Source organism: Equus quagga, chromosome 10, assembly GCF_021613505.1.
Source record: "Equus quagga isolate Etosha38 chromosome 10, UCLA_HA_Equagga_1.0, whole genome shotgun sequence".
In the NCBI taxonomy this organism is placed as follows: domain Eukaryota; kingdom Metazoa; phylum Chordata; class Mammalia; order Perissodactyla; family Equidae; genus Equus; species Equus quagga.
The window spans coordinates 89,269,632-89,284,798 of NC_060276.1; the positions used below are offsets into that span (position 1 = coordinate 89,269,632).

The 15,167-nt window shown below is 49.2% G+C and overlaps 1 protein-coding gene across 1 annotated transcript in view; it reads right to left on the reverse strand.

Annotated features, from left to right (window-relative positions):
• The window catches only part of NYX (nyctalopin), a 40,056-nt gene that overhangs the window by 9,862 nt on the left and 15,027 nt on the right, over positions 1-15,167 (reverse strand). The window contains exons 2-4 of the mRNA XM_046672881.1: positions 13,118-13,416; positions 9,410-9,516; positions 7,608-7,815 (exon numbers count right to left, since the gene is read on the reverse strand). Of these exons, the coding sequence (XP_046528837.1) occupies positions 7,608-7,815; positions 9,410-9,516; positions 13,118-13,416 (614 nt within the window). The remainder of the gene's footprint in view (positions 1-7,607; positions 7,816-9,409; positions 9,517-13,117; positions 13,417-15,167) is intronic.

The window sequence follows — 15,167 nt, forward strand, 5'->3', positions numbered from 1 at the left end:
CCATAAGGCCCTGCCATAGCTGTTTCTGTGACATTTCCCTTTCCTTTTCAGAAACCCACTCAAACCATCTGCGTGGACGAGTCGATTTCTGTTCCTTGCAACCAAGCCATCTCTGATAGGAGTGGCCATTTGACACCCTTTCTGGCTACCCAGCACCTTTGAAGCACTCTTGCTACATTTAGGGAATTTCCTACATTACAAGTTCTGCCTCCTCAAGATAGAAGCCAGAAACTCCCTTTCTCAACTTCCCTTGCACTTGGGACCCAGGCACATGACCTAGTTTTATCCATCAGACACACCCCGCGAGACTTGGATTCAGAACTAGGAACCAGGCAGGAGGCATTTTCTGGCTAGGATGGTAACAGAAGCATCTGGTTTTCAGGCTCCCATGGTGGAATTTCTGGCACCCAGCACCCAGCGTGATTCCCGTGAGCTGCCAGGTGTGCCCACCAGTGGTGGGGGCGATGGGGCCTTTCCTGGAGCTGCCCCACTACTTGGACCTCCAACCAGGAAGGCTCGGAACACCTAACATCCCCGAATGAACCCCTTCTCAGCTTCAACGACCTAGAGTGGGTGTGCAACGAGGGTTCTGACTAAGACAGCTTCCCTTAATCTCTAGAGTACCATCTCCTCCTTCGGCCCCCACCCCCACCCCTTTCCCCGAAGAACCTCGTGAACTCTTCACCCTAAAAGAGAAAATGACTCAAATTCGGGACCAGGCAGTGCCCCTCAACCAAAAGGAAGCTCCTTGCTATTCACTGCCAAGAAACATGGAAAATTGAATCAAAAACTGTTTAGGCCATCCCTGATTTTTCCAAATGCAAATGAAAAGTGGCCTCTTCTGGAATCACCAGTGATCATTGCAAAAACAAATTTCCTTGGCTGTGCAGAGCTGAATTCCAGGGGAATACCTTGGCCAGAAAAACATTTACCAAATTAAAATAAAGATCGCAGTGTGAGAAGAGAAGGTCAAACTCATTGGCAGTTGCTTAGCAATGTCTCTTCTCACATCAGTATTTTTGGGAAGGATCCATGTGGAAATCTGAAAAGGCTTCAGTGCTTTCACTTCCAGTCTGAGGGAGGGAGGGGACGATGAGAAATTCGGCAGGACTGGCCCCTGCTCAGCCAGCCTCTGTAGCTTCAGGATTCACATGTGGAGCTTTCCAGAGCAGTCAGTCTGCAAACACTCAGCCTGAGGGCGTGGCCTCGCACTCTAGTTCTTTCAGACATTTTGATGACACTGCCTTTCACCCCTGCTCCCTCATACTGCTTATTTTACTTTTGGTTTTGGTTTTTAACCTCAGACGACCTTTCTGCATCTCAGGTTCTTCATCTGTAGCAGGTGGACAATTATGAGGACCCAGATGAGTTGTAATGCTTGAAACAGCTGTGAAAGCATTGGACAAAGCTCATAGCAGGCCCCCTGACCCACTGTTGCACAGGATTCAATCTCATGAGGACATCAGTACTTCAAGGACCATGAGTGGAAAGCAAGACACCAAGTGTCAGAATATTGAAGTTATCACTACAAGTAGACTGTAAGGAAGAGTCTAGAATGGTTCTCTACCTGGGCTGCACATTAAAATCAGTGAGGAGCTTTTGACCCACTCACAACTCACAATGCCCAGGCTGTACCCCAGACCAATTACATCAGAATCTTCGGGGGAGGAACCAGGCATTGGTGCTGTGAAAGCTCACCAGGTGATTCCAATATATAGCCCACGTCAAAAACCAAGGGTCTAGGTGGACTAACTTTATGAAAATGCGATTCATCTGTGTGGTATGTTACACGGTGTAACATAGAGATGCCATCTGCCCCAGCAATTCCACTCCTAGGTATAGACCCAAAGGAGCTGAAAGCAGGTGTTCTAACAAATACTTGTACACAAACGTTCTTAGCAGCGCTAGTCACAATTGCCCAAAGATGGAAACAACAAATGTCCACCGACAGATGAATAAATAAACAAAACATGGTATATCCACACAGTAGAATATTATTCTGCCATCAAAAAGAAGGAAGTACTGACACGTGCTATGATGTGGATGAACCTCAGAAACATCATGCTGGGTGAAAGCAGCCAGACGCACAAGGTCACATAGTGTACGATTCCATTTATATGAAATGTCCAGAATAGGCAAGCCCATAGAGAAAGAAAGTAGATCAGTGGTTGCTGGGGCGAAGCGGAGGGAAGAGTCGGGAGTCACTGCTTCATGTGTACAGGGTTTCCTTTCGGGGTGATGAAAATGTCTTGGAACTAGACAGAGTGATGGTTATGCAAGATTGTGAATATACTAAATGCTGCCAAATTATACACTTTAAAATGGTTAATGGTTAATTTATGTTATATGACTTTTACTTCAATAAAAAAAGTTACAAGATGTCCCTGAATCTGGGCAACTGCCAGAATTGGGTCCCTGCTTTTGTGTTCTGGTCTAGTGCGGCGGCCAGCCCCCGAGCTGCAGGGAGGCAGCGCAGGTCAGGCTCAGATGCACCGCAGAATGTCGTCTTAATGCAGACCAGCTGAGGAATTTCGCCTTCGTGAGGCCTCAGCTTCTTGAATATGTGCCTTTCCCCTTTGAGGTTTGCCAGGAGAACAGTTACTCATGGAGTTTCCAACCACAGACTGAATTTGAAGCGTTTCTTCATTCTCACTGTTTTCAAAGAACTTGTGCCTCATGAAACCAAAATAGCAAGGGAAAATATGGTCAATTTTCTGGTTTCGGCAAAATCTATTCCGCCACTTTCGCTATAGAAATCATTCCCTTCCCACTCCTGGCAAACGCTCTCCCAGTTGCTCCTCAGGCCAATACCCAGTGCTGAATTTCCAAAACAAAATGGGCTGGGGGAAACAGAAATGCAGTGGGACGGACCATCCTATGGCCTCTGACCTCATGGTGACCCCAGAACTTCTCACACCACATAGGTAGTTTTTGTGACAAGAAAGAAAGGATCATGGATTCACACTGCAGCTTTGCTGGCTAATTCGAGCCATGGGGAAGGAGAAATTAGTCTGTCCCTGGAGGGTGGTCTGCTGATGGCCTCGCAGTCCCCGTAGATTTCAAAGTGGACAGCTGTCCTGTCTGAGGAATAGAACACAAAGCCCCAGAAAGGCCTCCGGACCTAAATATTGATAATCACCCCAAACTGGAAACAACTTAGATGCTCAACAATAGGGGAATGGATAAACAAACCAGTACAACAAACGAGGGAACACCACTCGGCAGTCAAAAGGAAGGAGCTACTTATCTATGCACTAACATTGACACATCTCACACACATACTGCCCGACACGCCACAGCGCCTGACCCTCAATAACGAGGGGTTTGTTCTCCTTGGAGCGCAGCTGCTGTCTCCCTACAGCCTTGCTCTTTTCTCCTAACTCAAGTTGGTTGAGGTATAATTTACTTACAATAAAATGTACCCATTTTAAGTGTACAGTTCAGTCAGTATAGCATACATATATACCCATGTAACCACCACTCCATCACGATTTAGAACATTTCTACTACCCAGAAATTTTCCTCAGGCACCTTTGACAGCAGTCCCCTCGCCATCCTTGGCTCCAGGCAACCACTGATCTGCGTTTTGTTTTTTTTTTTTTAAGATTGGCACCTGAGCTAACATCTGTTGCCAATCCTCTCTTTTTTCTTTTTCTTCTTCTCCCCAGAGCCCCCCAGTACATAGTTGTATATTCTAGTTGTAGGTCCTTCTGGTTGTGCTATGTGGGACGCCACCTCAGCATGGTCTGACAAGCAGTGCCATGTCCGCACCTGGGGTCTGAACCAGAGAAACCCCAGGCCACTGAAGCAGAGCACAAGAACTTAACCACTCAGCCACCGGGCTGACCCCCACTGATCTGCTTTCTGAACTACTGTTTAGTTTTGCCTCTTCTAGAACTTCATATAAATGGGATAAAATGGTTCCTTCAGTCAACATCGTGTTTGTGAGATTCATCTATGCTGTTCCGTGTACCAGTGATCATTCGCGTACATTGCTGAGCAGTATTCCACTGTATGGATGTACCTCACTTGTGTATTCAGTCACCCGGTGATGGACATTTGCGTTGCTTCCAGTTTTCACTTATTGTGACTAAAGCTGATGTAAGGACCTGTGTGCAAGTCTTTTTGTGGATGTGTGTTTTAATTTCTCATTTCTCCAGGAGTGGGATTGCTGGGTCGTATGGTAAGTATCTGCTGAACTATAGAAGAAACTGCCAAACAGTTCCCCACGTGGCCACGCCCTTTTGCAATCCCGCCAGCAGTGCATGAGAGTTTCAGTTCTCCACATCCTTGCTGACACTTGCTGCTGATTGATTTGATTCTAGCAATCCTGGTGGGTGTGAAGTAACATCTCATTGTGGTTTTGGTTTGCATTTCCCTAATGACTAATGATGTTGAGCATCTTTTCATGTGCTTCTTAGCCATTTGTGTATCTTCTTTGATGAAATAGCTATTCAAATTTTTTGCCCAGTTTTTAAATTCAGTTGTCTTCTTATTACAGTATTGAGTTTGAAGAGTTTTGTATAAATATATATGTATATATAGATATATCTTTTGGATGCGAGACCTTTATCAGATATTGTAACAGTTCTAATCTGGACGAGTTCACCCATTCAACAAACAAACCCTTATTAAGCACCTACTATGCCTTATACTCTAGAGACAGTGAGGTGAATAAGATGCAAACTGTGGGGGATCAGAATTTGCCATGGCAAAATGTGTCTCTTTGGCTTGATTATTATTATTATTTTGAGGAAGATTGGCCCTAAGCTAACATCCACGCCAATCTTCCTCTATTTTATATGTGAGACACCTGCCACAGCACGGCTTGATAAGCGGTGTGTAGGTCCTCGCCCAGGATCTGAACCTGTGAACCCCGGGTTCGCCAAGTGCAGGAACTTAACTGCTACACCACCCGGCAGGCCCCATGGCTTGATTATTTTTATGGACAAAAGACTCTGAAAGAAACTTTGACCTTCCCCCTGACTGCCTAAAAGAACTTAAGATAAAAGGCATGTCCTAGGACAGGCCATCACCATGGATAACTCTGGGTACGGTAGACTGGAAAGATCCTTGCTAAGCCCATTTTATCAAAGTTCTCTCTCTGGTCACACTGTCTGTAGGTGGCCCAGCAAACATTTGTTTACCAAACATTTGCTTTTCCATCTCCATGTGAATTGCCTTCCTCCTCTTTGAAGTCCCAAACCACTGCCCCCAACATCTTTAGCTGTCTTTAGCTGAAGATGGTATTTAAGGTGGTGGCTTTGGCCATTCGGGCGAGTTACTCAGTTTTCCTGGGTTTCTCCCATGTATACATGTTATTAAACTTTGTTTGACTTTCTCCTGTTACTCTGTCTCATGTCAATTTAATTCTTAAGCCAGCCAGAAGGACCTAGAGGGTACAGGAATAGTTCCTCGTCCCCTACACACCCTGGCCCTCTTTAAACCTGGACTCATGGTTTAACACAAGCTGATGGTGAAGGAGCCTGTAAAGTAAGTTGAGGAATTGGGATATGATGCTGTGGACAGCAGGAAGACCCTGAAGGGGTTGGCATGGGGGTAGGGGCGAGAGGAGAGGCACTTCCGGAGACCCTTGTGTCTGGAGGAGAATTTCTGTTCTGGTCTTGCCCCAGATTCACCCTGCTGTGCGCCACTTCTGATCCCACCGTGGCCTTGTTTTGTCAGGCTCATTTAGTCATTTTTTTCTAGCTCAGGAGGCAGAGCCCTGGCCCTGCCTGCTTCTCGGGAACATGTCGTCTATAATCCCTATGACTTGTAGTCAGAGTAATATTGCCTGTGCTACTGAGTGTGTTTTAAATTAAAGCGCCAGGGGATGTGGAGACGGTCATTAATTTTAAGTGCATCTATTGTTAGCAAATGATGTCACCGCTAAGCTCTCCAACTTGTCACAAGAAGTCTGGATGTCTTTCGGGTTTCTGCAGCAGGGATGGTGTCTGTTTTGCAGTGCGCAGACTATGAATACTGTCTGCATTCTGTGGGGAACAGGAGGGCTTTGGGGGCACATTTAAATTACTATTGGCTCTTAGAAGCAAACATTCTGTCCCAATGAGTCAATCAAATGTCATATCCTTTCCAGGTAGGAGAAACGGCATGGAGCTGGCTGTTTGTAATTATATAAATGTCAACCTCTGTCCTTTGGAGGCTCCTCGAGGTAGGAAGTCATGTCCTATTTATCAGAGTGTTCCCTGCGCCTTGTTCCAATTTTTTTTCTCATTTATTTATTGGGTCTCTCATAAAAGAATGTAACTTTCTCAAGGACAAAGCCTATGCAATTATAACCCGCAGGATGTCCCTTGAGTGTATTGAAGGTACAGTGTGTACCTGTTGATTCACTGAATAGAGCAAGCTCTACTGTTTGAAAAGGTGGAAGAAAGAGTAAGAAAATTCTATTACTACCGTTTTAGAATTATCTGGTAAAATGTTCTTGACCGGCACTACGTAGAGTGCTATAGACCAGCACGACATAGAGGTTTATTACCTGGGTAGTTATAACTTCAAATAATTACATTCACCTGAGGGTCAGAAAAACAGACTCTTTGTGTAGAATAATTTCCTGAAGAACTTAACAAGGAAATTTTCCTTGGGCTATCTCAGATTTGAGCCGCTGGAGCTGTGGAGGTGTGGGAAAAATTCTGTGATGTCTTCTTGTTATATCAAAACCCATTTAACAATAGGACAAAAAACTTGAGACAAAATTTTTAAACACCCATAATCACACAATTCCCACATGATAGTTTTCTTTTTTTTTTTTTTTCTTCCTTTAGGAAGATGGGCTTCGCTAAGGGATTTTCTTTTTTAACTAAATGAGCTTAATGTGATTAGAAAACCACTGTAGTTTTCGGCAATGGCACCAATGAATTCCTAAGTGAAATTAGAATAAGAAAGTCACCAAGAGGAATAGTTCATATATTTGGCTCAGGAGTTTTGTTTTTAGGTGAAAAAAAAACCCACCACCTGCTGTTTTCTCTCCTTCTCCATCCCCTCCCCCATGATCACAGGTTCAGGGAAACCTAATCAGAACTGGTGTCCAGGTACAACTTTCATGGAAGCCACTTGCAGAAGCCCTGTGGTTTCCATGCCTCTTCTGTCATCTTCTACGGGCTTCCCAACCCCTGCACTCACTGGCAGGGGCTGGAAAGGAGCCAGCCTCGGAACTCACCGTGCAGCAGCAGGACCAGCATCCCGCGGCCTTTCACGTGCCTGGCGGCTTAGAACCGCCCAGCTGTGGGATCCCTACCTGAGGGGAGAGAACACAGGTCACTGGGCGCCCAGGAGGGGTCCCTTGAGAAGCCAGACACTCAGGCCCCTCCCCACTCCTCCACACTTCCTCCTGAACACCCTGCCTTTTCTCCTTCTTCACACTCATTTCTCCCCAAAGACCTTGGTGATGGGTTAAGTGAAACCAGTAACAACAGCCAATCAGAAGCTCCCACCAAATTGACAGCTTGGATCTATTTGGAAACCCTTCATCAGGCTAAAACTCTGAAAACAACTCAGATGAAATCACTGACAACCCAGGAAGAAAATGGACAGAGAAGAAACCTCTGCGGAAGGGCATTAGTGAATAGTCCCCAAATGTCGCTTACCGTCCCGGGGCTCTGCCGGGTCCTCCTGCTCTTCTGAGGTGGCCCTCGGCTCTCCTAGCCCACCCATCTCCCAAGTCAGGGAGCCACCGACGCTAAAAATGGTCCGACAGAGAAGTAGAGGGATGGTGAGCCGGGGTGAGAAGGAATAGTTGCTTGTCCAGGTTGGAGCGCTTGTTTTTCTTTCTCCAGATTTAATGGCAGGAAAATCCTGTATCAGATGAGGATTAACAGAGATGAAAGAATGTGTCTGCCTTTCGAATCATCAGAGCCACGGACAGATTTTGCTGACACACCAATCAGCTTTATTCCCAGGCCTTGGCCTCTCCATCTGCCTGGCCCCTTTCTCTCCTTAAACCCTCCCCAGAACCCACCTCCTGCCCTGACCCCAGCCCCAGCCCCAGCCCCAAGCAATAAGCGGCCAGAAGTTGGCTTCCTGCCATCCAAATAGCATTATCAGCATTTTCAACAAGGACACGTTATATAACTTGGGGAGGTGAGGAAGGGACAGGACAGCTTAAAATAATGATGCTTTCCCGAAATGCAGGCTGCTGGCGTTCCTTCTTTGGAGTGGGTGATGGCGATGATCTGAAAACAGACTGTGGAGAGGGTCCTTTCCCAGCAGCAAGGCCGGAGTCCCTGCTTTGGGGCTGAGGCTGTGCTAGCCACTGCAGAGGGCAGCAGGTCCGTGGGCCATTTTCAGAACCTGGCTGAGGTTTCTCAAATCCATCAGGACTCAGTTAGGGCTCCCTGCTCAGAGTGTAGCCCACGACCAGCAGCAGCTCATAGCATGGGGGAACTGGTTAGGAATGTGGCATCTCAGCATCCCCACCCCAGACCTCTGGAATCAGCATCTGCATTTTAACAAGATTCCTATGCCTGGTAAAGCCCTGGTTTAGGGAAGTGGTGGAGGGGGTCTGCTCAAGGTGGTGGCAGCAGTTAAGGTGCCCCCACATTCTCCTGGCCCCAGCAGATCCACCTGGCCTGGCTGTAGGGTTTGGCTTCTGTTCTGCTGGGATCTCAACTCCCAGGTATCCATGGCAGCCTGCCACGTCCCTGCCGTCCTGCTGTGCTGTTCTTGGTGCCAGAAGCCTGGAGTTCCCTTCTCACAACAAGGGCTCTGGGTGTGAATCTAAGCATCTGAGTGTACTGTGTCCTGGGGAATCTTTGTTTTCTTCCATTTGGGCCTTGAAAGCCAAAATATGGCTGAACTTGTCATAACCTCTGCTGGGAAGGAAACCATACTGGGGAGGGGGTAGAGATGTGAGTGGAGGAAGCTCCCCATTAGTCCCTGTCCCCAGGAATGGGCTCACCCTGCCCAGACGGTGTGGTGGGCAGCACTCCCCTTGTGACCATCAGTGTTGGAGGCGTCCCTGCAGCCTTCACTCGGAACCTTGGCCCGGTGAAGCCTCCGCTCCCCCAGCAGCAGGCCAGAGGCTAAGACGTGGCTGGGAGAGGAGCCTGTCTGCACCTCCAACCCTTGTCCGCGGCTTACTGGGTCGATAGCAAACCTTCTTCGGTCGTCTCCAGGCTAGTGGGTCTGTTGCTCTGGGCCGAGGATCCCCCTGAGCAAGACCTTCCCTGCCTGTGAAATCAGACATTTCTGCCGAGTGGAAAGTAAGGAGCAAGCAGAGATTCTCAGCAGGGAGAGGAAGGGGCCCATCCACCGGGCCAGCTAGTACCACTGACTCCAACAGGGGGACAAGCAGCCGAGTAATCGAAACCTTGCTCCCAAGGGAAAAAAAGTAAAGGGGGAGGGGTTGCCACAGGAAGTGCGATTGACTGGCACGCCCCCAAGGAGATACTTCAGACTGGACCCTGTTATCCAAAGACCAAGACAGCTCGGGCCCCAGCCTTTCAGGGACCCCCGGGGCGTCACGCTGGCTCTCCGTCCTGTTGCAGCTGGTGGCTGCTAAGAAGGGGCAGGAAAAAGGAGGAGGGGTATGCTAAGTGAGCACGTGAAGTAGAGGGGGCCCGGGAGGCAACACTTCGCCTATGCAGGTGGCCATGGGGCGGGGGTGGGCAAGGCCCTACTGTTTTCTTTGTAATTCCTGCTGCACTGGTTTGGGGGCAGCCAGCGGGGACTCAGCAAGGGGCCTCTAATGAAAGGAAAAGACAAAATTCCTCCTTCGGGTTCCCAGTTCAGACGTCAGCCGCCTCCTGTGGGCACCCGCAGAGGGGGCTTGGACGCTAAACCAGATTCCTCCTGTTTCTCTGCTCCCGATTCCTTGTGCTTGCTCACACGTACACACACCACAAGGAGACAGGGCCATTCCGCGGGGGTTGAGGCGCGGGCACGTTGAGCCTGACACCAAGTGAAACAAAGCAAGGGGCCCGGTTTCATTTGATACGATGCCGATGCAGCAGAGCTCGGGAAGGAGGCTGGCGACCGCTTCATTCAAGGCCTTTATTTATAGATGGGGAACCTCGGGCCAACGGCTACATTCCTAAAGAAAACTTCTTTCCAGGGTCAACTCTGCAGCAAACCAGGGGGCAGAACTCCTTATGAAGGCCGGGAGGAGCCAAGCCTCCCGCATTTGGTAAGGAAGCGCCCGTTACCCAGGCGGCATGGCGCTGGGAGGGGGTGGGGACTCTTGCCCAATGCAGAGCTGCCCTGGGACGCGGTCTCTTTCCGCTTTGATGGGTGAGGCTGCCCCTCAGGGGCTCCACAGCTGGTGGCCCCCCTCCGTGGTGCAGCAAGACTGGAGGCGTGGCTCGTTATTCAGAGGACACAGATTCGCTCCAGCCTTTCTGCACCGTGCCCACAATTCACAGACACTCCGAGCCTGGATGGCCGGTCCCCAGGCTCCTTTCTTTCCCCACTTCTTCACCTGCTGAAACTCCAACCTTCCGGACAGGCTTAGCGCAAGGGCTACCTTCTCTAAGAAATGAGCCCCTTCCTGGCACCCGCCCTCCTCACCCACAGGCGGATGCATCAGCCTTGCCTCTCATAGTGTCGCGACGGTCCAGGACTGTGCTTGCTCCAAGTCTGTACCCCTCACAATGCCTGGCCTGTATCACCCCCAGACCCACATTCTGGGTACCCTGACCTCAAAACTCCCTGCCCAACGGATTCTGAACCCGCTTTTTTTAGTCCATCCTCCTGAGGGAAGCTTGTGCCACCACCATGCACACTTGAGAAGTGGCCCCTTAAGGGGCAGCTCTTTGACCGTGAGGACGTGTGTGGCAAAGGGCCCTTGTGGTGTGGGAGGGACCCGGGCTGGGAAGAGAGGAAAGCCAACGCCATGGGCATTGAGCTGGAGCCACTCTCTGTGCCACCACGGTCCAGCTCAGAATGTTGAGGAATACAAGAATTCCAAACTTGAACTCGGCCTTCCAGATTGCTATGGTGGTCTATCTGTCATAGATAGAGGATAGAACATGTTTTATTTAACAGTGTGTTAGTTTGATTTATAACTTTTAAATATTTAGGCATATGGTATGTGGTCTGCATGTGGACTCTTGCCCCAGGTCCCACAAATGTTAGGGGAGGCTGTGTTTGGCACACAGGCAGAGGTGCACAAATGTTTGCTAAAGAGAATTGAAGCTGTCGGGGCAGGGGGGAGCCCTTTCTGCCCTTCTTGCATTCTTATGGCTGGACTAATAAGAAAATTGACACAAGACCAGATTAACAGGAGAAAAACCCAGTTTAATACATACATATTGGAAATCATACAGAAATGATGCTCAGAGAATGTAAACGCAGGCAGTATATATATCTTTTACACAAAGAAACAATCAATTTGTGAGGAATGACAGGACAAAGCAGCTTAGGTTTGGGGTATGTAATTAGTGAGGAATTTAAGCAGAGTTTGGACTTGAGGTAGTAAACGAGCCAGGTAGTCTACGCTTCTCAGCCCTGAATCCCCAGCTCTGGTGACAAGGATGCAGGGAAAGCACCTTTCACGGGAGATCTATCTCCTGCTGCCAGGGGAACAGCGACAGCAGGGCCAGAATCCCCTTTTTGCTTCTCAAGTGACAAATAGAAATGGCAAGCAATAGGACATATTGGAATATATAGGGAAGCCATTTGGTGTAAACCTAATTCGGCCTGACTTTGTTTTTTCCAAAAGGGCATGACATAGCCATTGACCATGCCTTGTGTATCTGCTTTAAACATCTCCTATGGCAAGAACAAAGGCCCTTAAGATAAAGGTGCAACTTCCCCCCACATTGGCATTTCCTTAAGGATAAGCATCTTTCCTTAGTCTAGGAACTGATTGCCGTGCTCACCTGTGACCACCCAGCTCGAGACAACAGACCTGCCACCCTGCTGTGTCCACCGAGCCAGCAGACCTACCTGCTCTGTCCATCGATCGCTGTGCTGACAGAGCAGTCTCCCGACTATTGTAAAAAGGGCATTTCAGTCATGTGTGAAACATCCTCTTTGGGGGTATATAACCACTCTGTACACCCCACTTCTTTGGTGCCCTTTCTTGCTTTGGGAAGAAAGGCCCCGGGTCATGGTCCTCCCATTTTAGCTCAGAATAAACTCACCCAAATTTTCTTTTATAGATTGGTTATGGATTATTTTTGTCAACACAAGTAACTTTAATTCAAAATAATGCATATGCTATTGTGGGATATTTCGGGGTGGCCAGCCCCAGGCCCCAACAGAGCCCATGTGAGAATGGGGGAGGGCTATAGAAAGAGAACTGGGGTGAGTGACAACCTTGGCCCCTGGACTCACCTTTTTCTCTCTGACTTACTGGGTGGTCTCAGGACAGGTAAGCTCAATTCCCATGCCTTACAGTACTTGAAACACACTCCATAATCTAGTCCCACCCATCCTTCTTCAAGGGAGGAAACGGAGGCCCAGAAAGTTTGAGTGACCTGCTCCCCAGTATGACAGGTGGAGGCGGAGCTAGGACCCAGTCCTCCTGCCTCCCAGCCCTGGGGTTTTTCTGGGACCCCAGCAAGACAAGGAGACAAAGGATCCCCATCCCTGTGGCCATTCCCCCTGCCCACGTGAGAAGGGGGACGGGGAGGGAGCCGCTCCACTTCTGGCCAGACACCCCTCAACTACCTTGGCTGAACCCATTCTGTGGCTAAAGCCCCTAGCTCCTTTGTTCTCTGCTAGCGAACCCTCCTCCTTCCCCTGTCGTCCCACTTCCTGCCTTCCAGTCGAAACTCAGCTCCGTGGGGGCTGGTTCCATCAGCTTGGGCTCAGGGGCCTCCTTATTGGAATTAGGAGGGGAGGGGCAGAGAAAACAGTAACTTCCTTCCTCTGACCCCCGCCCGGTTGAGTGACGTCGCCCCAAGTGCAAGCTGGGACCTAGTCGGGATGCGGGCTCGCGCCCCCTTCCGTCCCCCGGGGCGCAGGGCGCCCCGCCTCGCTAATGCAGGGGCAGGAGGCGGCGAGTCACAGGTCTGGATGTTTCGGCGCAGCCCCTCCCTCCCGCCATCCCCCTCTCCGGCCCCGGGCGCCGGAGAACTAGTTCAGCTCGCCAGCCCCGGCTGGCAACCACGCGTGACACAGCGGCTTTCCACTTAAGGTCACATCCTTGCCACACCTCTGCGGCTTCCGCCGGGACCCACCGGCCCAGCCCCCACCGCCGGGGCGAAGAGGCGGGCCAGCGGGCGCTGAGCCCCGCCCCCGCCCCGCCCCGGCGTGGCCGCCAGGGGGCGCCGAGGCTCCGGAGCGCGGGCGGGGTGGCTCCCAGGCCCCGGCTCCCAGGCCCCGGCCCGCGCCTGCTCCCCGCCCCCGCGCGCCGCTCTCACCAGCTCGGCCGGGCGGGGCGGGGCAGGGCAGGGCGGGGCGAGCCAGGGAAAGTCCCAGGGCGTGGCTGTGCCGGAAACGTTAGTCACGTACCTGGAGGTGCAGAAAGTCCGGCTCGAAGGGATGCCAGGGCGAGGGCTTGCCTTGCCAAAGGTCCCACCCTGGGGACGGTCTCCCAGTGCTGTGTCCTCCTGACCAGGCTAGGTAGCTCTGATAGTGGCTGATGCCCTGTTTGTTGGTTCCTTCCTGTCATTTCACTCAACAAACCCTGCCTGCTGCCCAAAGATACACCTCCTTGGAGCCTCTTTTGAAATCATCTCTCTTTACATTGCATCAGAAGTAGATCTCTCTTCATTTCCCAGTCAAAGGAACCAGAGCTCCTTGAAGAAAAGGCTGCTTCCAGGTCTGGGGCAGGCAAAGTACAACATGATCCTGGCACATCATCTTATTTCAGAAGACAAGCCATCAGAGAAAGTTGGGTCGAGGGGAAGTTGAATGGTTCCACTAACCAAAGGGGGGAAAAGCATCAGTAAGAATAGTGACCGTAATGAATTGAAACGAATCAAATAAAATAAATATATTAGTTAAATCCATGAATTTGTAATGATATTTAAGAGTCATGAGTCCTCTTTGCAGGTTACTAGGGCATTATTCTGACAGGTGATAACTAAAGGGAAAGAAACCAGCATTTATCTTGCCTTTCCTTTATGGACTGTATTTCTGGGTAACCAAATACAGTCGTTGATGAGGGAAAGTTTTTCTTTATAAAAGAATGACAGAGGGGGCTGGCCCCGTGACCGAGTAGTTAAGTTTGCACACTCCGTTTCCGGGTCCCTGGGTTTCGGTGGTTCGGATCCTAGGGGCGGACATGGCACCGCTCATCCAGCGACGCTGAGGTAGGCGTCCCACGTACCACAACTAGAAGGACCCACAACTACAAATACACAACTATGTACCGGGGGTCTTTGGGGAGAAAAAGGCAAAATAAAATAAAATCTTTGAAAAAAAATCACAGCTGATAAATGCGGAAGTGATAGAATGAGAAAAATCACTATGTTGCAATGAAATCATGGATCCTACTGATCATTCTTAACATGCCCCCAAAATGGCACAACCAGACATTAGGTGCCTCCTGATGTGACATAATAGAAAGTAGACAGCACTGCCCCTGAAGTATTCCGGGCCAAAAAAGAAAAAGAACCTGAAGCTAATCAAGCTTCCAGATCTAGCTACTATTTAAAGAAATATGAAGGATGGAGAAATATGTTAAAAGATACAATCAGCTAAATATAGACTGTTGAAAGTTCTGCAGGGCAAATGATCCAGTTTCCCCAACAAATTAATGGAATGGAGGAGGAGGAGGAAGAAGGGAGATCTGTTAAGTAAAAGACTTAAGGGTTATCAAGAAACACAATTTTTGGACAATTTTGAAACATTCAGTAGAAATGAAATACAGATTGATTATTAGACAATATATAGAATTGGTTTTCTATTGGGTGTGATAATGATATTATGGTTCTATTTTTTGTTTTGTGTGTGTGTGTGTGTGTGTGAGGAAGATTGTCACTGAGCTAACATCTGTGCCAATCTTCCTCTGTTTCATGTGGGACACTGCCACAGCGTGGCTTGATGAGCAGCGCTAGGTCCACACCTGGGATCTGAACCCGAGAACCCCAGGCTGCTGAAGCAGAGCGTGTGAACTTAACCACTATGCCACCGGGCCAGCCCCTTATGGTTCTATTTTTAAGGTTCTTATTCATTAGGAAAAAATATAGAAATATTTATGGTCAAATGATATGATGTCTGGGATTTGTGTTTTTTTTAATGAAAATATTTTATGTAAA